The sequence below is a fragment of the Rhea pennata genome, chromosome 18, assembly GCF_028389875.1.
Source record: "Rhea pennata isolate bPtePen1 chromosome 18, bPtePen1.pri, whole genome shotgun sequence".
In the NCBI taxonomy this organism is placed as follows: domain Eukaryota; kingdom Metazoa; phylum Chordata; class Aves; order Rheiformes; family Rheidae; genus Rhea; species Rhea pennata.
The window spans coordinates 11,580,683-11,601,931 of record NC_084680.1 but is presented as its reverse complement, the minus strand read 5'-3'; the positions used below and the strand labels follow the sequence as shown (position 1 = coordinate 11,601,931).

At 48.0% G+C, this 21,249-nt stretch overlaps 3 protein-coding genes across 5 annotated transcripts; 1 reads left to right on the top strand and 2 right to left on the bottom strand.

The window, feature by feature from the left end:
• Positions 1-365: 365 nt before the first annotated feature.
• MRPS2 (mitochondrial ribosomal protein S2) lies at positions 366-3,273 on the bottom strand. The gene is made up of 4 exons (XM_062590609.1): positions 3,198-3,273; positions 3,041-3,097; positions 1,782-1,911; positions 366-1,388 (listed from the first exon to the last, which is right to left on the bottom strand). The coding sequence occupies exons 1-4, from the start codon at positions 3,223-3,225 to the stop codon at positions 845-847; spliced, it is 759 nt and encodes a 252-aa protein (XP_062446593.1). The 5' UTR covers positions 3,226-3,273; the 3' UTR covers positions 366-844.
• Positions 3,274-3,385: 112 nt separating this feature from the next.
• On the top strand, positions 3,386-5,320 carry PIERCE1 (piercer of microtubule wall 1). The gene is made up of 3 exons (XM_062590610.1): positions 3,386-4,000; positions 4,114-4,192; positions 5,036-5,320. Exons 1-3 carry the CDS (start codon positions 3,855-3,857, stop codon positions 5,219-5,221), a joined length of 411 nt encoding a protein of 136 aa, XP_062446594.1. The 5' UTR covers positions 3,386-3,854; the 3' UTR covers positions 5,222-5,320.
• A 4,048-nt stretch (positions 5,321-9,368) lies between these two features.
• Positions 9,369-18,965, bottom strand: PPP1R26 (protein phosphatase 1 regulatory subunit 26). Of its 3 annotated transcripts, none has more exons than XM_062590606.1 (3): positions 18,862-18,965; positions 18,023-18,289; positions 9,369-15,662 (listed from the first exon to the last, which is right to left on the bottom strand). In XM_062590606.1, the coding sequence occupies exon 3, from the start codon at positions 15,599-15,601 to the stop codon at positions 11,558-11,560; it is 4,044 nt and encodes a 1,347-aa protein (XP_062446590.1). In that variant the 5' UTR covers positions 15,602-15,662; positions 18,023-18,289; positions 18,862-18,965; the 3' UTR covers positions 9,369-11,557. The 3 variants fall into 3 exon arrangements, with proteins under 3 accessions (XP_062446590.1, XP_062446591.1, XP_062446592.1); XM_062590607.1 differs by having other exon boundaries at positions 18,190-18,289; XM_062590608.1 differs by lacking the exon at positions 18,023-18,289.
• Positions 18,966-21,249: the final 2,284 nt, after the last annotated feature.

Sequence of the window (21,249 nt, the reverse complement as noted above, 5' to 3'; positions counted from 1 at the left end):
CGGCAGGACTGGCCTAAGCCCTGCTGGAGAGATAGAGCTCTTCCGAGGCTGGGCCCGACCCCCAGTGCGGCAGGACTGGCCTAAGCCCTGCTGGAGAGATACAAGGCATGTTAGGGGCTGAATTTCCTTTTTCCTGGCTCCACCTTGAAGCTCCCGAGCCCCATCCCAACACATCCTCAGCATGTCTCCACACACAACACGGTTTCCAGCTTGCAGTGCTACGGACCAGCCCTTTGCAGCCCCCAGTCCCGGGCCTGCCCTGCCCCGAGGGGTTCCCAGCTGCAAACACCCTTCACCCTTTTGCCTTGACCCATCTAACATCGTGTTTGAGAGACTTCTCATCCTTCCTCCATGGAAGAAAAAAAAAGGATAAAAGACCACTTTATTTGACACATCAAGAAGAAATGTGGTTTCATAGAAGATCACACGCTCAGAAATTGGAAGGCCACAGGACAGAAGTGTCTCCTTGCACCACGGACAAATACAAGGAAAGGAATCGGGACTGGCCCTGCTCCATCTCCCCTTGGATCGCTCTGCCCAGCTTTTTTTTTTTTTTTTTGGAGGGGAGAGTGGAACAGGGAAGTTCCTTCACAGGCGCATCCTCCGCAGCGGTTACTGCTGAAGGATTTCTGCACAGCAGCAGAGCTGGAGGGTCCCTTGTAGCAACCAGCCCTGCTCTGCCAAAAGCCAGTGGCTAGGCTCCTGGTGCAGGATCAGACCCCAGCACCTGTGGGAGTGGAGCAGGACGCCTCATCTCCTCATGCCCCTTGTCAGTGGGGAAGATACGTCAAGCTGCTGGGCACGGTCACTTCTGTCCCTAGACCAGCGTGAGAGCGAAGCGGCTCTAAGCACCCTCCGCTTTGCTCTGCAGCTCGTAGAAGACCTCGTTCTGCTTCCTCTTGTCCTTGGCACGAATGATGGTCATCTTGAAGAGCTTGCAGTAGAGCTCCATGGCCGTGGGGCTGTCGTCGTTGCCGGGGATGGGGTAGGTGATCAGGCAGGGGTTGCAATTTGTGTCCACCACTCCCACCGTGGGGATGTTCATTTTGGCAGCATCCCGGATGGCCACATGGGGCTCAAAGACGTTGTTCAGGCTGCTGAGGAAGACGAGGAGGTCGGGCAGGCGGACGCCAGGCCCGAACTGGACGTGGGCGTTGGTGAGCAGGCCGCCCTGCCAGTAGCGGGTGTGGGCATACTCCCCGCACTCGCGGGCCGTGCTCTCTACGAGGTGGCTGAACTGGCGGTTGCGGGTGACGAAGAGGATGATGCCTTTGCGGTAGGCGATGTGCGCTGTGAAGTTGAGAGCCAGCTGGAGGTGCTGCATGGTCTGATCCAAGTCGATGATATCCTGGCCGAGGCGGCAGCCGAAGATGTAGGGCTCCATGAACCTGTGGGGACAGAGGCAAGGCGACACAAGGGGACGCGGGGACTGGGGGGGGGCTACAGGCCTCGAGCAGCGTTTCTGAATGCGGCGTGCCCCCACACAAACCTTCCCACGTCTCCAACCAGCGTGGGGAAACGCTCCCAAAGGACACCGGAGTCCTTGGTACATAACACCTGCCCCCTCTGTCCCAGCCGGCCTCAGAAGGGCTGCAGGTCTTGCGACGCCTGCATCGCACCGGGGAACCAGCGCTTTTGCAGGGCAGTAACTGCGCCCAGGCAAGAATGTGGGTCCATCCAGGCAGTGCCAGCCCTGGCCCAACCTAGAGCAACCTCCAAAGAGGTCTAGGCGAACACTTCTGATTTCAGCAAGTGGTGGATCATGAAAGAGGGTCACTCACCTATGCCGGCATCCCTTTTTGTGACCCAAGTGCACCCGGGCATCAAAGAGATCTTTCAGGGAGAAGAGCTCCTTCACGTTGAAGAAGTCGGGGTGGCTGAGAGGCTCGGTGATCAGCCTGTCGTCCGCCTCTGAGGGGAGAAGGGAAAAAAACCGACTGCTCCCTCCCACTGTCTGCAGGACTACAGAACAGGCTCTTTGCTGCCCGCGTCACCATCTGCAGCGCCCTGTGAGCTTGCACACCGCAGTCCCCGACGCACCCATGGCCAGACGCGTGCTATGAGCACCAGCTTGCTAGAGCCTGGCGACACTAGCAACGACGCTGCTCGTCTCCTGGTCCTGGGTGCATGCAGCCAGGCAGCACTGCAGGGTGCGGGGCTGCAGCTGAGCGCTGCCGAGGGCTGCAGGGCGGCCGGAGACCAGCGCTGTGGGGTGCAGCTGGGCGATGCCAATGGCAATGCCATGGGGTGCAGGGCAGCAGCCACACAATGCAGTGTAGTGCAGGCTGGCAGGTGGGCAGTGCTGTGGGGTGCAGGGTGGCAGCCGGGCAACGCCGTGGGGTGCAACCAGGGGATGCCATGGGGTGCAAGGTGGCAGCCGGGCAATGCCATGGGGTACAAGGTGGCAGCCGGGCAATGCTGTGGGGTGCAACCAGGGGATGCCATGGGGTGCAAGGTGGCAGCCGGGCAATGCTGTGGGGTGCAACCAGGGGATGCCATGGGGTGCAGGGTGGCAGCTGGGCAATGCCATGGGGTGCAAGGTGGCAGCTGGGCAATGCTGTGGGGTGCAACCAGAGGATGCCATGGGGTGCAAGGTGGCAGCCGGGCAATGCTGTGGGGTGCAACCAGGGGATGCCACGGGGTGCAAGGTGGCAGCTGGGCAATGCTGTGGGGTGCAACCAGAGGATGCCATGGGGTGAAAGGTGGCAGCCGGGCAATGCTGTGGGGTGCAACCAGGGGATGCCATGGAGTGCAGGGTGGTAGCAGGGTGATGCTGTGGGGTGCAACCAGAGGATGCCATGGGGTGAAAGGTGGCAGCCGGGCAATGCTGTGGGGTGCAACCAGGGGATGCCATGGAGTGCAGGGTGGTAGCAGGGTGATGCTGTGGGGTGCAGGGTGGCAGCAGAGCAATGCCGTGGAGCGCAGGGTGGCAGCCGGGCGGTGCCGTGGGTCTGGCTCGGGACACCCCCCCGCCCCCCGGTCCCGGTGCAGCCCCCGCCCGGAGCGGCCCGCGGCAGGGGGGCCGGTGCGCGGCACTTACCGCTGCGCTGGCGGGCCGGCGCCGGGGCCACCACGGTGCTGCAGAGCCGCGGGGCTGCTGCGGGGGGGAAGCACAGCGGGTCACACGGGCCGGGCCGGGCCGGGCCAGCACCGCCCGGCACCGCCCGGCCCGGCCCGGCCCGGCCCGGCCCGCTCACCCGCCCGCAGGAGCCTCGGCACCGCCATGCTCCGTGCGCGGCGGCGCAGGGCGAGCAGCAGGAGGAGGAGGAGGAGGAGGAAGAGGAGGAAGAGGAGGAGGAGGAGGAGGAGGAAGGCCGGGCGGCGCCTTCCGCTTCCTGTGCGGCCCCGGGCGCCGTCGCAGCGCCGCGGGAGCCGGAGGGCGGTGCGGCCGCCCCCGCCCCCGCCGGTCCCCGGGCTGCGGAGGCGCCGGGCAACGGGACGCGCCGCCGCCCGCGCCCAGCTCGGGCCCGACCCGGAGCCCCGCACCGACCCCAGCGCGGCCTCAAGACCCTGCACCCAGATCCCAGCCCCGGACCCTGCTCGGACCCGACCCCACACCCAAACCCCACTCCCCACCCAGACCCCGGACCCTATTTGGACCCTGGCCTCAGACTCGAACCCCCCAATCCAGAGCCAGACCCGGACCCCAGACTTGAGCCCCAGCCCCGACCCTGCACCCAAACTGCAGTCCCAGTCTGCACTCCGACCGTGCACTCGAACCCCAGTCCAGACCCGGACCCCAGGCTCAAACCCCATCCCCGACCCCAGACTGTACCTGGCCCCCAGCCCGGGACCCCCTCGCTGGGACCCCAATCCGGACCCGCGGCCCAGATCGCGGCCTCGTTCCCTGCCGCATGTCCGGGCCCCCGGCCGCGGGCAGCCCCGACGGGCCAGCCCCGGAGCCCCAACCCCCCCGGGACCCCCGCACCAGCGACTTCTACCGCGTTAGCGACAAGCTGCCGGCCAGGTTCAACCACCCGGCGTGCTTCCAGGGCTACCGGTGAGGACGGGCCCGGCTCCCCGGCTCCCCAGCTCCCCTCCATCCCGCGCACCGCCAGGATGTGCTTTTGCTGGAAACGTTTCCGTGATGCAGCTTTATGTTCTCTCCCCTAGAAAAAAGGAGCCTCACCCCCTGTACAGGACCAGCAACCAGACCTACGGGAGCAAAGCGCCGACGGTGCACGAGATGCCGGTACGTATGCACCTGGGACTAATAAAAGCATCTTTCAGGCTTTTCTTTGATATTTACTTTAGTTACTGCTGCAGTTTGCGCGTTCTTAAAACCTGCAGCGATGATTTCTCCTATTTTCTTAAATCTTTATAAGCTAACCACCACCATCCTGGTAACACTAAATCTCCATTTGCTGTAGCAATTACAAATTTTATGTATATATGCAAGGTAGGCAGTTACTGTTCTGCGCAAAGTTTCTTGCTTTTGGCACAAGCATGCTGGAGAAAAAAAGTACGGGCTTAGCAGATACTCCAGTGTTTCTAGGCAGGTTTTACACGAGGATAAGACAGACCAGAAAAAGTCAGTTATCAGTACAGTTTCCATCATCTAGGTCTTATCCTGGAATGTGATAGACTAAAGAAGGGATTATATTTAACAGGACAAAAATCTCTTCCATATATAAGCCCAGAGAACTATTCCTTGTTTGACTTTTGCTGCTGAATGCTATTACTGAATGTACGCAGTATTTATAGGTAAACTCCTCCACTTTTATTCTACAGAGGAAAAGCAACTGGGAGAATGATTTGGGGCTCTAAAGACTGGCAAGTTTGAGGGTTTTGTTTTCATTCTACAGCAGTGGTTAATGCAGAAGGTTCACGACAGAGAAAGGACAAAACTCCTCTTCCCCTTTCCAAGCATAGCTCAGCCCTCACACAGCAGTTCTGAACCATCCTGACCCCCCGCTTCTGGCCTCTGCAACACCTGTGACAATGAATTCCTCAAAGGGCCTTAGGATAACCTACCCTTACTGTTTTGTATGGACATTTAAAACATCTCCTTTCTCGCATTTTCTCCTTCCCACAGACCTCCTACTGCATCACCTCACATGCTTTCTCAAATACTCTGGGACTGTGTGGCATGTACAGGGATAACGGGCTCAACACCTTCCTCGAGAAGAGCCACGTGACCGGCCCCGACAACTTCATCACCTCCTCCGACCACCTCAACTTCCATCCCAGTTACAACCCAAGCGGGCCATCGCACTGTTAGGAGATTCGCAGCACTGGCGAGTGCAGCATGAAGCTCCTTCAGTTTACTATTGGTTACCTAGTGAAAACAAAATAAAAAGCAAGCAAGGAAGCAACCACACTAACTTTATCCTAAATCTGTTGCTAAGCCTCTTTTGAAAGCACGAAGCACCATTGCACTTGACCAACTCAACTAGGTTATAGGCTCTTTCATCAAGCCCAGGGCATATTTCTGCTGCAGCAATGCCACGTGCCATCGGGCTGCAACGGGGCTCTCTTACTAGAGCGTTTGGCCTCAGGTTACCTCTTCAGAAAGCAGCCGTGGGATGTCACGAACCGCTGTGAGCAGAGAATTAAGTGGGTAAGCAAGCTTGTATGAAAACCATATTGGTGGGAGGCCTAAACTGGAAATATTGTTTCAGAGCTCTTGTGTTAATAAAGAAACACATGCAGGAAAATAATGGATTTCTTCAAAATACCTGTGAGCATGCAGGAATATTGCGACCATCAAAGCAAACATGGACAGCTCGGAGGCAGCGCACTTGCCCATGCCATGCTGCTCCATGAATGCTCTAGGAACAACATGCAACTATTATTTTTGGATGAGCCAGAGTGGTTTTATTGCTCACTCAGTATTGATTCTCTATTAGGATAAGCTGGGAAAGGCCAATTAGTATGAGTTGCAACAATGGCTTCTATGGCATTGGCATTGTATCTGCTGCAAGAAATCTGCAGTACTTAAGAAATTCTGATGGATGTCACTGAACAGAGTAAAACTGTATAGACAGACTGTCAGGAAAATAATTCAAACAGCAAAGTAATCAGCAACAGATTAACAAACAGTTCACAATGTTAACAGTGTAAATCAGGATCTAATATGAATTTTTCTTCTTAGTGCAGGAAAAAAAACCCATCCAGTTTGGTAACATGACAGTTCCTGTAACAACGTAATGAAATAGCTACAAAATTAACTGATTAAAGGTAACAGTATATTCATAAAAAATAACACCACAAAAAAAACAAACAAACAAACAAAAAAAACCAACTCTCCCAACCCTTTTTTTTAAAAAAAAACAGCACTCCTAACTAGTCAGGCCACAAAGTTAACCTTGGAAGGGGTAGCATTTTAAATACACCTCTCAAAACTACAGTGTCTTAAAAAATTATTCAAATAAAGGCAACTAATCCAAAGGAAAAAATATTTCCTCAAGTTTTATTGCAACAACTGTAGTTACACGACCAATGAAACTACATCATATATACAATAACTTCACTTAAATGAACACCATATCACATTTTCCCTAAAACTTAGTCTTGAAGAACTCTATGTGTTTATAGGTGAGAAATAATCCTACTTTACAGGTACAACACAGTGATAATGTATATTAAAAACAAGCATAACAGTATTTTTCCAGTTGTACGTATAAACATACTTGCAAGGTAAAGGTAGTCTGTTAATAAGAAACACTAAGTAAAAATCTGAAGTCCAAAACTGAATAATTGTCAAGCCTGTAGTTGTGCTTTTAGTAAACATTCAAAACGTAGTATAGCTACATGTTCCCATACCTACCAGTAAGATTTAAATTATGCCCATCAGAGAATTCCTGTTTTGCACTGCAGTGCATTTTGTCATCTCAAACACAAAAATACCTGGTTAAATTCACCTTTGCTGAAAACACATCAATATATTTGAACAAATTAAAAATACTAAGCACAGACAATGTCCTAAAAAATTAACTTTTTAAATATTTAACTCATGAAAATAAACAAGTAATCCTCCATCAGTCACTGCTTTTCTTCCATTAGACTCCAGGTAATACCTCGAGTTTCTCATAACTTCCCTTTCTTCTCCTGAAATGAAAGGCAACATAAAGCGCTGAATAAATACAAAACATTTGAGACAATTTTACAAATCTTTTGTTTTATCCACAGATTTTTTTGCTGATAGGATTAATTTTGGGATGAGACTGCCTCTTAAAAATGCAAATTTAGTGGCCTTTATTATGTATTTTCCACCTGTTTGCATGGTTCATCTTAAAACGCCCACGTGCCTCCTTCTTTCTCTGAACAGTTTTGCACCTGACGCCACTCTGACACAGACTGTATCCCGACATATGCTGGAGGACGGTTACCCAGTTTGCTTTCTCTGAGGTCTGCTGGGATGGGAGCAATACACAAGCTTCAGCTGCAGAACTGAAGAGATTTGCCTTCACAAGTTGATTTGCTCAAGGGTACAAAAATTTGCAGTTCCTTTTCATTTTCTGCATTCTCCGTTCCTCATGAGCCCTCTTGTGTCCTCATTTGAGTTTACTTGTCTTACTGAGGCCAAAGTACCATTTTTACACTTCCCCATTTTAATGGGCTTAAGAAATACTGACCTGTTTGTCAGGTGTTAGAGACCCAGAACTTTTTTTTTCTTTTTTTGATATACCTACCCATATCCAAAATATCAACTCTAAGAAGCTGGCTTCAGGTGCTAAACATATCTCAGTGCTATAATAAAATATACCAAGTAGTTTAATATCTTAACAACCAAATTAGCAAGGTTTGTGCCCAGAATGAAAAAACATGCTGTTTTTTAAATACAGACCACAGTCATTAAAAAAAAAAAAAACAAATCCTTCTTTACTTACTTGGGTAGATCCAAGCTCATGGTTCCATATTTCTATTGCAATAGATACACGATCAAATTAATGCCTAGGGAGGTCTGAAATCATGGAAAGAGGAAGTTTGTTCTGGGCACTCAAAAAGTGCCTCTTCTGCTATTACCTGAGATACCAAAAAATAAAGAGGGGTATCCAGTCCACTGCTGGCTGGCTGCTAGCATCAGTATCAGTAGGAAGAAAATGAAAGCTGATCCCTTTTGGTATGGCAGCTATCAAGATTCAAGTGATTTATACTACAATCCCCAACTTGGCACTGGATGTGACTCTTGCTCCTAAATTTATATTCACTCATCCAGTATAATTTTTCTACAACTCAGCTGCTGAGCTCCTAACCTGTAATGTACAACAGTGCCTTCTTATTGTTCAGACACAGATGTCTCTTTTTTTTTTTTTGAATGATTGATGATAACTGTGCCCAGAATGATGCTACTGCCAACGGTGCCACACCACTTCTTTTACTGCTGAGATGTCACTGCCACAGACGGTTGCTGTACGCTGTTTAGAGTTATATCCCCCGTGGATGCTTTGCTCTTGCCTTGCACGTCAGCAATTCCAGTGTGACAAAGTCTGGGAAAATCACTTCCTGAGATCAAAGAAGTATAGCAGGAGCTGGGGGAACGGCGTGAATACCCACAGCGTAGTGGTACGGAAGCACCGACACTGGCAGGCTGGTTTGCATTCCAAAATAACACTCTTCCTCCTTCTCCCCTGCAAGACTAGCCCCGAGTCTCATTGTTTTCGAGAACTCAATGCTAGGTGTTGCAATCTCCCCGGTGCGAGCAAGAAAGCGTGTTCATCCAATCCTCCCACCCGACGGGCTCCTGGACTCGATACCTCCAGTTTTCAGTTGCTGGGCAGAAAGGATCACGTGCCAGTTCTGGAGGCTGCAGGAGCTGAGCTGCAAAGGCTGTCACACGGAGCCAGAACTGAACCTGAATTTCCACCTGCCAAACCCTGCTCCAACGGGAGGAAACCCCCAAACGCTCGGGAAGTGCTCCTCTGATGCTGCTAAAGGAGAGGGGCAAGCACAAGGAAAGACTCCACTTCTTGCCCACAACTCAGGGAAAACTGTTGTTACCGTTCTGCTAGGATTACAAACACCATTCTCACCTCTCCAAATACCTTGTTTACCTCTGTGCTTTACAGATTCTCCTCCTCCACTTTTTGTTATTAAGAGCCTTTGTTAAACAGGTGGATCTTTTAAGATCTGGATTCTGCTTCTTTGTCCCATGAAGTCACATTCTATTGTCAAATAGTGGATTAGGGTCAGCTAGTGGCTGAAGGGAAGAAGTGGCAAGAAGCAAGAGGAGTAGATGAATTGTGATCCTGTTCCCAGTTTGGCTAATCCGAAGTTTTCGGATCATCTTAAGAGTGTGACATCCTTCACTCACAAATGTTACTGGCACAAGCTACTTACATCTTTGGACTACATTCACGAGGGAAAAAAACAGATGACAAAAAGGACTATTCACTAAAGATGATGACACAAATTATAGGAGACTCTTGTTTCATGGTTCATGGTCAGAACCCAATTTATTAAACATTATAAACTTATCAATGTACACCATTTCCTATATACAAATCAAGCTTATCAATTAAAAAAAAGTGCTGTTTGAAATTAGATTTTATTTAAAGCACAAGGTAATCAGAATTGCATCTTAACTGAAAGTGAATCAGTTCAAGAGTATTGAGAACACAGACACATTGACAGGGCACAAGACACCTTTTAACTCAATGTCGATTTACTGAAATTTGTGAGGACAAAACATTCAGCTTATTGTATACAAACAGTACTTACTGCTTCCATCAACTCTATTAAAATTAATTATAGTTTAATCCTTTTAAAGTAAGGTACTCTGAAAACTTCTATTTTAAAATACCAGTCTATTTACCAATGCCAAAAAGGCCCAAATCCTGCAATTGAATCAAGGCAGACAAAAATATATGCCTGTGTAGAACAACTGCAGGCCTGTGGGCTAAGTAGAAAACACTATTCCCAGGTATTCTACCACTAAAATGAAAGGATCTAACATACTGATCTCTTAAACAAACAAACCAAACCCAAAGACTATAAAAATGTGGCCAGACAGTAAGATATATCAAGTGACCTCTATAAAAATGCTTAAAATGCAACTGCACAATAGTATAAACACACAAAGGATGTTATTGATTTCTCTACATGCCACAGTTACTTGGTTCTACTCTACACTGTAGTTTGCCAACATTCTGCAAATGCATCTTATCAAGGAATACTATGCAATACTGGATCCGATTTTGACTGCTTTTGCTCTGTTTTGCAAAATTAAGGCCAGCTCCTAGGAGGACTGCTGAAGTGATTAAGAAACAGAGTGATACTAAATGGTAGTTTGGCTGAAATAAGTTCAGGACCAGATACAGTGAATACTAAATCACAAGAGTAAGAATAAACTAATCCAAGGATTTCACTACATACAAATGAAAATGAAATAACTAGTCAACACCTTAAATTCACACCTTTTAGATTTTTCAGTGAAATCTGTCTGGGGACACTTACTGATATGAATGCACTACTTTAAAGTCATTTAAAATTAACACAGATTAAAAGGTAGAAGTGAAAAATTGTTTTATTCTGGTTACTAAAAAAAGAGGCAGAGAAAGCTCTATCAGTAAAAATGAAAAGAGCTGAGAATATCCTTGGCGTTTACTTTTCGGACCTCCTATAGCAAACCTAACTTTGCTCTATTGCACAAAAACAGTAAATAAAGATAAAAGTTCACAGAAATGTAAAATTTTAGAAACCACTTTTGAAAAAGGAAAGAGAGGGCAATCAATGTAAGGAAGTTCATTCAGAAAAACAAATGCCATCATTGGGCAGCTGCAGGCCATCAATATTAGATTTGATAATAACCAAGAAATTGTTTCAGCCTTGCAGGCCCAAAAGCATGTAAATCCAGTGAAATCCACAGAAATAACATTGTCTGAATGGACATGCTCCTTCTACATGCTCCTTCTCTTGACTTGAACTGCAATTGTGCTTTGAATCATCTGCCAACAGGTTTTCAGTACTCAAAAGGCATTTTCAGCAGCCGCTGAGATCGCTTTACACAGGACGTGAGCCTATGACAGCTTTACGTACTTGAATTTGCATTTGGATCTACAAGGATGGATCTCCACACCTTCATGGGAGTTCTGCTTGGTGAACTCATTCAACATTTCTCAGAGTCGGAGAACTGCGACCCAAGAATGAAACGACTACATAGAATTGTCCTAAGGCAGCTCCAATGCCAACAACTGTCAGATACTTTGCCTCAAAAGCATGGCGTTGCTATCAAATGCTGCGTTTTTCTAGGCTCTCTTAATAGATTGCCAGATATATTAGGCACAAAAACAGGCTTACTTCTAATATATGATTAGAGGCCTCATAATTTAAAGCACGATTAGCCATGGTATCTTATCTACAGTAACTACAGCATCCTGTAGTAATGCAAGACCTAAAAATCATTATAAAAAATATTTCCTTAGAGAGCACTTTAAATAATTTACAAAATTCTACAAAAACTATGTATGCTGTTAAATAGAAGCATTTTTCACATTAGTGTGTATATATTTATCAGTATCTCCCACTTTCTCTCCTTTTCTCCTATCAAGATAATTACAGTGATAGTTATTTTCTAAAAGGACTGTTACTGTAAAAAAAAAAAAAAAAAGTGTACTTACATATTTGATACCTTTCTTTTCAAGAGAGAATCTGCAGATACGTCAGTAAATTTTGCACAATTTTTGTCTAAAACTTCCTGCCCTTGGTCCACTTCACAATCTGTTTCCCTGTCTTGGAGGACAGGTATTTTCCCTTCCGAACTGGAGCTGGATACCTGAATTTCTTCCTGCCTGTCACTGTCCTGGTGGGTAGCTATATCTTCTTTCTCAATGCACATGTGTATACTTCTATCCGTACATGTTCCTCCCCTTGTTTTATCCAGCATTAGTGCTGTCACATTTAGTCCCTGCCGTGGGCAACCTAAACTTGGATCTGGCCTGTTGTACTGTTGGTTACACTCTCCCTCGCGGCACATGTGTATGCTCTGTTGAGATGCTTCTCCACTAACTTTTACTGCTGCCCTACCAGGTTCTGGAAGTTTAGGACCTAAATTTGAATCTGCCTGTCTGTCTTTGTGGGCATCTCCTTCCTCAATGCACTTCTGAATGCTCTCAGATTCAAATATTTCTCTGCTAATCTTACCTACTTTTACTGCTGCCACACTCTGTTCCTGCAAGGGGAGACCCGAACTTGAATCTGCTCGGTCTCCCAATGCATTGTCCGTTTTGTGAACCTCTGCTTGCTCTTTGATACACAAAGCAGCAGCCTCCAGTCTTTCACAGGTTTCTGCTACATGAGGTCTTGACACTTCCACAGTGAGCTTTTCAGAAAAAATGGATTCTTTTATTGCTGTTTTATTCTCTCCACTAAATTCGCCTTTTGGCGAGAGGGCTTCTTTTCCCTGTTTAAGTGCATCTGTATCCTGGGAATTTACCTCGGCTCCTAATGCACTGTCCTGGGTAAGCGACCCTTCCGCTTTCTGCCTTTTGTTCAAAAGCATGGATTTCTTCCTGTCCCGAGCGTATTTCAGACCTGCTATAAATTTACTTGAAATTTTTAGGTGAAAAGTATTCTTTCTTTTAGATCTAGGCTTTGCTTTAAAAAGTTTTTGTACTTTACAACCATCATTTTTGCTGGTTTTAGGGGGAAGTATTTTCTGCACAGGCTCTATACTACAGATATCCTTTTTACCTCTTGCATTCTCTTTTGCAGGTAACTCACCAGCAGCAATACCTTTAACCCCTACCATACCTTGTTTAGCTTTTGACTGACCAGTAGTTTGAAGATATACATTCTCTGCACAGGAAGCATTTTTCTCACTGCCACGTAACATTGCACTTTTCCCTTCTGTTCTCTGAAAGTTCTTGAACTCATCAGCTTGCTGAGATACCTTAGTCTTTTTACTCTGAGCCAGTAAGAGGTCAATCTCATTTTCAACTGGCTGATGCTTTGCTTTTCCTTTATTAGTACTTTGTTTGGTCACTCTCAGTAAGTCAAGAGTTCCATCATCTTTTTGCATCTCCAAATTGCTTGAAGAGTCTTTGGCCTTTTCTGCCAAAAATTTCTGAATTTCTTGTTCAATGCTGTCATCACTGTCCACAGAACTGCTATCATCAGTGGCTGATGCAGCTGTGAAAGTACACCTTTTATTTTTAGCCGTCTGTAGGTTATTCTGGTTTGAAATTGGTTTACGTTTACATCCTTTTTTAAACTGTAAATTAAACTCTAAGTTCTTCATGGTTTCTGGTCTTTCATTTGCAACACTGACATTTAAGTTGTCTGAAGGATTTCTGACTGCATTCTCTTTCACAGCTTTTCTAGACTTTGAGAGGCAGCTTTTCAGTAGCACAGGACTTTTACATTTCCACTCATTTTGCTGGAGGTTACTAAATTCATCTAGTAGCTGGGTTTCTGTCTCACTGAATCTGACTCTCTTCTTGCACTGATTTTTCTGGTCTCTAGACTTCTTCTTTAGCTTTCTTTTAGATCGTAAAAGATCCTTGATAGCACTATCAAGATCCTCATCACTATCCAGAGAACTGCTCTCATCATCTGAACCATCCCTCTCCTGGGTTGGGATTGTGTTTTTAATAAGCTTTCCTGTGCTACCCTGAACCTGCATAAAAGGGTTTACAGAGTCCAAGGCCACGCATTTGACAACAGATCCGGACAATTCAGAAGACATTGGCTGCTGCTGCCTAGCCTCTTTGCTACTGAGCCTTTGAAGACCACCGAGTTCTTTAGGGCTGCTCAGAGCACACTCCTCTTGGAGTACAGGATATTTTGAACAGTAATCTGACTGAAAAAGTTCTGTCTCAAACTGTTCAGGTGTTTTTGATGCACTTTGTTTCGCCGTTCTACCTTCCCCTTTGAGTCTCCTTTTACGGCTCAGTGATAGCTTCAGCGTTTTGGGAAGAGAAGGCTCAAGGGTACCAGTGAGGCTGTTTTGATCAGAAGGCAAAGGCATCTGGATTGCATGTGACAGATTGTGAGGCTTTGTTACAGGGCTTTCTGACTGTGCTTTGAGAGCCAGAAAAGCCCTGATTTCTTGCTCTATACTATCATCGCTGTCCACAAGGCTGCTGTCACTTTCACAATGAGATGATGAGAGAAGCTGGGGAGAAAAGAAAGAGTCTGCAGTAAGTGATCTGTTGTTACTTCCCATTTGGGATGGCATGATTGTTTTGGAAATATCAAGGATAGCTTCTGCACACATGAGTTCTGCAGATGTGTCTGCTCTGCAAGAGGCCTGCAATGTCAGCTCACAAGCAGAAATCTTGTTTTCTGGAGGTGCAAAATTTCCAGCTTTTTTCAGTGGCTTAAACAGCTTGTTAAATTCATTGCTTGTGCTTTCTAATTCTGTTGATTTTGTACTAATTTCTTTTCTCTTGCTGCTTGCAGGGCTTTTATGGACTTCTGGTGAGGCACTTCTTGTTGAGCTAATGGTCAAGCTTGCAGAAATGTCTGCCATACCTTTTGTATCAAACTGTTCTCTTTGCAAAGGGGCATAGTCTGTTGAAGGACCTGCCTCTTGCCTGACCTTCTCCAGCTGATAAAGCTGAATGGCTTCTTCAATACCATCATCACTACTTGAGTCAGATGCGTGCGTGCTCTCATTGATAAGTTCTTTCCTTGTTTCCCAGAAATTAGCTCCACTTTCTTCATTTTGCTCCACTAACCAGGGCTGGCTAGCAGTGGCCACTTCTAGATATGCCTGGCTCATTTGGCTGAAATCACTAGGCTCTTCTCGGACTTTAGACTTCAAACACTTGGACTGTGTGCTGGTTTTCCTTAGCTTGGGATGGTGTCTTAAGAGAAATGCTTCACACCCTTGCTTTATAGCACCACAATTTGTTTTATTAGTAGTTTCTTTGTTAAATTTTAGGACAGATCTTGTATGTGGATCTTTTTTATCCTCCTCAGTTATACACTTACTAATTTCTTGCTGCTTCTTCTCATTCAAGAACTGCACTATTTCAGCTTGGATGCTCTGTTCAAAAGAGTCATCACTACTGATGCTCTGAGGAGAAGCAGGCTGTAGCCTTTTACCAATTCCCAAGTGATCAGAAAGATAGTTTTCAGAGAGCATCTCAGCTTTAAATTTCACGGGGAGAAGATTATTAGCCATTTTGTTCTCAGAGAACTGTCTTTTAAACCTTTTGTCTCTGCCTGTATTTTCAGAACACCCTGCGTTCCTTTGCAGTGACTGGTCACTCTGGCTTTTTGTTTTCAAGTACTCCTGAATGGCTTCCTCTATATCTCGGTCAACAGAATCGTCACTGTCAGAATCCAGCAGGAGAGGCCCAAACTCCACATTCTCTTCTACTTCAGTGCCGTCAGAATCAGCGGGGCAATTTTGCCTGTTATAGTTAGGGTGCTTCCGCAGCAGCGCTGTGCTCGATGCAACTCTGCTACTAGTGCCCTTTTCTCCCTTTTGTTTCTTCTGCGTAATACAGTCATACTCATTGTTCATTCCCAGAGGAGATTCTTGACTTTGCAGGTTGTTTATGATCATCTGAACTTTTGCACTGACAGAAGTTCTAGTGACGTCCCCTTCGGATTCAGAGTAGCAAACCGGGTATCTACAACTCCTTGACGGTCCAAAGGACTCCCATTTTGTTTGTAGAGCTACCAAAGGAGAAGCATTCATAAGGAACATTCTAGCAGACAACAGCAAAGTCGACAGAGAAACAGTTTTTCAGACTGGTCTCTTTTCCATCCTAAAATAAAAGAGAGAAAAATACTTTTCATAATGTATCTGACTTTTTAAAGTTCCATGCAATAATGCTTAGTAAGACAAATCGTAAATTATTACCACTTAGACGTACCGTGCCAGAAAATCACAAAAGCTACTCCTCAACATTCTTTTAACCAGTAAAACAGTGACTACTGGCCATTAGGGACAAGATAAAACACTCATCATTTGTGCTTTTTAGTGTTTTCTTAGCAGAGCTATAATCTAATTCAGGTAATTACCTTCACTTCTTAAATTCTTCCTGCACTTTTCACTGGGGGTAGCACTCTGAGTATGTTCCTAAATAACCACATACTGTCAAGGTGCACAAAGATTCACTTTGACTATATTCAGTATATAAGTGGGTAAGACTCCTTCATCACTAATAGGATTTTATTACTTTTGCAGTGAGCTTTGTGGCAAAAGAGAAAGAGCAATTTTAAGGGAAGCTTTCATAATGAAGTGAAACCAGTGGGAGAAGAGAACGTGCAAAACATTCTCCTCCCTATGTTTCCTTTGGCATAATTGCCCTTTTTAAATAAATCCCGCCATGCACAGAGCTCAGCTGTTTAGTCTGACAACAAAAACAATGTTGGCTAAGTCCACGTGGTATATAATGGACGGATGTGAACCAAGGCTGCCCATGAGCTGGGATGGTGGAACACAAATCAACTCTTATTCAAAGGGCAGAGTGATTGCGTTAGCGTGATGCCAAGTGTGAAATCACACTCTATCCCAAGACAGCTTCTATTAGTTCGCACTTGGCATTAAGCACACACAAATGAAGGGATTTTGGGGATGCTTAAAAAAGAGGAAAGGGAGCTTATTTCTTCCTGAAACGTACCATACAGCAACAACCCTGAGACAGCAATCATTTTGACCTAACTGCAGGATCAAAGCTATAGGTAAAAGCAAACCTTCAAGAGTCTGCAAAAGTAGTAAGATTACAAGCTATTCTTCATATGACAGTAGAAGCCCTGCACAGAATGAAGCCCTGTTGCGTGGGATAATTCAAAAAAGCCATCCAGAGAAGACTGACAATACACCAAAAAGTTCACAGTTGCCACAGGGTTCCACAAGAGTGGAAGGTTTTGCCTGCAGCATCATTTGGCAGGATCAAAACATTATCTGGCTGACTTGAGGCATACACTATCCAAAGACTATTGCAGTAGTGCCATTTCTACACTTCCGAGACATCACCTCTCACACAAACTCGGCAAGTCTCGACACCAGCATGCTACTGTATTCTACAAACCGGCAAAGACACCTTTTTACTTTCAAGTTCTTTCCAACCTTGCTCTTGTCAATTATTCTCTAGGTTTGGTATCAAATTAATCAGTAGCAACAACTATTTTAAAGAGTTTAAAGAATTAAATAATATTTAGTAATAAAGAACTATTATCCCATAAATTTTATTAAAGAATTACTATGATTCTAATTTTTTAAAAAACTTAAAAGTGTATTTATTTGTTACTGAGAAAGGGATAATGGAAAACCACAGATAACAACGCTTTATCACTTTTAGAAAGAGCACAGTGCTCTAACAAAGAATGTAGTGTAACATGATGCATATTTTTGTCAATAGTATTCTAGAACCTATGCTTAAGAATCAGTTTTATTGCCATCTTATTAGAAAATCAGACTACTCTTAAGTCACCCAGGCAGAGTGACCCTGGATACGCCTCACATGATTTCCACAGAGCTCTTAGCTCTGAAAAAGCAATTGAAAATACTTTTGCAATTTCATTTTCTGGTTCTCTATTGCAGAACATCTTAGCATAACACATTTTAACCCAAGCCTTTGGCTCTGGACATCTATTTCTGATTTTTTCTTCCTCAGTGGAAATTAAAGTACCACTCTTGCAGAATTAAAATTTTGAGCGTACTGGTCAAGAACATTCTTCCTTGTTGGTTGATACACGGAGCAATCTGACACATGCTGTTATAATTTCCAACTTTTAGTTAACTGAAGACAGTTCAGATTTACTCCTTCTGTATACACGTCAATAAAATACAAGCACTCTAGACCTTTCATGTTTTAAGCTACATACTTATGTGGGGACTGTCTCACAGAAGCAGCTTAGAAGTCTACTACACATACAGGCCAAAGCCCACACTGTTACCAAAAATGTGAATGAATAAATAATTTCTAAAATAGCTTCCAACATATTCACTGGGACAACAGTAAATTTAAACAGGGCCTTGCTGTTAATAAGCAGCGAAGGATCAGAAAGACAGAAATTAGAATACCTAATTATCCCAAAGAAACGCAATTAACACACTTACGCTCCTAGCATCGTTAATAAATAAATAATAAAAAGAGGAAAAACTCTGTTTCCTATTAACCTATTTCCATAGTTCCCAGAACAGGGGCAGATGTCTTCATCACCCAACACCGTGATTGCCGTCACGGTGAAAAACTAAGAGGGAGCGGGAGCCAGTTCTGGGCGTCCTGCTGCTTCCTCGCCGCGGCGGGCCGCGCGCGACACCCCAACGAGTTGCCGAAACTTAACCGCGCGCTGGCAGATCCAGGCGGGCGACGGGCAGCAGCGGCGCTGGTACCGCTCAGCATCGGTCCTGCCGGAGGAGCCTGCGGTACGTTGTAGGTGATGCCTGAAGGTGAAATACAACCGCGCTGCTGAAACACAACCAGGTTTTGGGGGGGGGGATAAAAGGGGCAAAAAGCAGCTACCGAGGCGTGGGGTCGCGGCCCTCGGCGGCTGAGCGGCGCCGCGGGGGTGCGTGGGGGGAGGACACGACACGCACACACCCCCACACGCAAACACCCACCACGGCCGCGCCGGCGCCCCCTCCCCGGCCCACGCGGCGAGGACGGGCCGGCAGGTTTCCCGGGCTGGCGGGGGCCCGAGGCGACACCCGCGGGCCGCCGCCGCCGCCCTGAGGGGCCGCCGGGGCCCGGGGCGGCCCGAGGGGGGCGGCCGAGGGGGCTCCCCCCCGCCTCCCCTCCGCGGGGCACCCGCCGGCGCCGCGCTGAGGCGACATCCCGCCGCCGCTCGCCCGCCGCACGCGCGCGCGCGCCCGGGGCCGCGGCAGGCCCCGGCCGCCGCCATGGCTCCCGCTTCCCGCCTTCCGCCGGGCCTCGGCCTGGCCGGGCCGGGCCGGGCCTGGCGGCCGCGGGGCAGCGCCGCCCGCGCCCCCTTCCCCGCGCAGCGCCCCGCGCTCACCTGCCGCCGCGGGGTGGGGGCGGTGAGGGCCGAGACGGCGTGAGGAGAAGGAGCAGGAGGGGGGTGGTGGTGGTGGTGGCGGCGGCGGCGCCCGGCCCCGCGGGCTCGCCCGGCCCCGCCGCGCCGCTCCGGCCGCTGCCCGCCCGCCGCGCTGGTGCAGGGGCGGGCGGCGCCTCCTTCCCGGCCGCCGGGCGCGGGAGGCATGCGCCGCAGGGAGGCGGGGGCGGCGGCCGGGCCGCCGAGGAGCCGCGGGGCCGCCGAGGAGCCGCCGCCCGGGGGAACCCGCGGAGCTTCCCCGGGGGGGGGGGGGGGGGGGGGGGTGTAAACAGCGCAGCTTTAGTTTCTGATCTCAGGCCTAGAGCCGAGCTGGAAGGGGGATTGCGGAGGGTTAAACGCTTTGCTGCGGGCCAGGTACCTCGCAGGGGCAGCGCTGACCTGAAAAGCGCAGGAACCGGGGCCCGGGGACGCAGGGGGCAAAGCTCCGGCATCCTCCGCCCGCGCCTCCCTTGGGAAGGACACGCAGCTGGTCACGGCTCTGTAAATCCTCGCATTTCCCCTCTAACTCTTTGGCAGGTAAAAAAAAAAATAATAATAATGCCTTAACCCAAGGGCTGCCCGTGTTTGCTTCGCCAGCGCATTCCTCACGGTGCTTGAACATCCGCGACGCTGCAGAGGCGGCCGAGGAAACCTGCACCTGCTGGCTGGGGGCTACCAAAACCCCGGGGAAGGTGCCCGGGCGAGGAAGGAGCAGATGGGAAGGATCCCAGGCTGCAAACGGGGTGACACCTAAAGGCAGTGCCGCCCTGCCCTCGTACCCCAGCGGACTCTGCCTCTTAGAGCAACTCTCCTGCGTGAGGAGATTTATTCCCTGCCGTTCCAGAACCCAACGGAGTTCCTGTTTCGAGTATCAGATATAATTAGTCAGTTTTCTGCATTGCTCCTCGTTCGGGGCTCTGGGTGTTTTGGGTGGAGATCGCATCGCTGCGGCTGACGTGCTGCCGTCCCCGCTGCAGCTTCGGCAGCGCATCGCAGCGCCCCGACAGAGCTCGGAGGAGGAAGTTTAACTTGGAATTAGAGATGTTTCCAGTACTATAAACCAGCAAGCATTTACGCTCAGAAACAGATCCGTTCTGTCCTTGCAGAAGAAGATGCTGCTGGACTGAGAACGCCAACTGGCTCTGCTTTGGCCCCGCTATCCGAGCAGGGTCATTGCTGGATCCTGCCGCTCGGAGCCGCGCATCTTTTCCGACTTCCCCCCCTCACCCTACAGCAGTGCACGGGTTTTCACAAGGTGCTGGGCTCATGTAAGCTGAGTGCTGTGAAATAGATTTCTAGCTCTGATTTCACCCCAGGGATGCTTGTTTTGGAGCAGGCATATTTTTCATCACTAGTGTAGAGGGAATCAGGTCACTTCCAGGATTCTGAACACACTTTTTTCCCCCCCCTTCCCCAGGAGTCCCCTGCCTACTAAACCAGGCCTGACCATGCCTATTTGGAGATGTGGGACCAGACTGTGTTTCCAGCTGTCACATATCACTATAATCACTCGTTTTAATTTATCTCCTGCTCTTACAATAGATAAAACAGAGCTGCTAAGACATATTCCTCTTTTCCCTGAGCTACATAACATCCTTTAATACTCTGAAATGGCTTGCTTGAACAAGACTGCTGAAAACAGCACAGCCAGCCTCTGTGCAGAAGGAAACAATAAACTTGCTTTTCCCTAACTGCCAAATAGCAGCACAGAGGTGAGGAAACTTTGCTCATTTCATGATGTTCCTCCTCATGCTACTCCAGAGGAGAGAAAGGGCCCTTGTATTCATGTTTCCTCTCAGGCCAATTCCATTTGCGTGTGAATGCACTTTAAAAATAAAATTAATGTCAAAGCTGTGGCCAGAAGCCCGATAAATGTTCTTGTGCACGTGCTATTGCCTGGAAGGGACAGGGGGGTTGGCTCTTGGCTGCATGCCCTGCTGTTAAACCCTCCCCAGCCTCAGAGTCTGCTCATCCCCTCTGCGGCTTGTTGCAGGGGGTAGGAGCAAGCTCTTGTTATGAGGGCACCTAGATAAATTAGAAGCAAAAGCTGCTGTTGGTTGCATGTGGAGCTCAGATGTATTTTTCTTCCTCTGTGGCAAGAAAAACGACAGCACTAGAAACACTGAGAATTAAAGGGCTTACCTTGCAGATTCCTCTGGTGTCATGTAACCTGTGTCTTCGTGGCCAGTTGCAGTTTTCTCACCAAGCTGTGTTAAAACACCAGGTGTTTTTGCTGTGCTGCTGTTTCACTGAGAACAGGGGTCCTATCCAACACAACAGGGGCACGGCCATGTTTAAGATGCTGGGGAAACTGATAGTTTCAGGGTTTGCAAACCTTTTTATTCTGCTGGA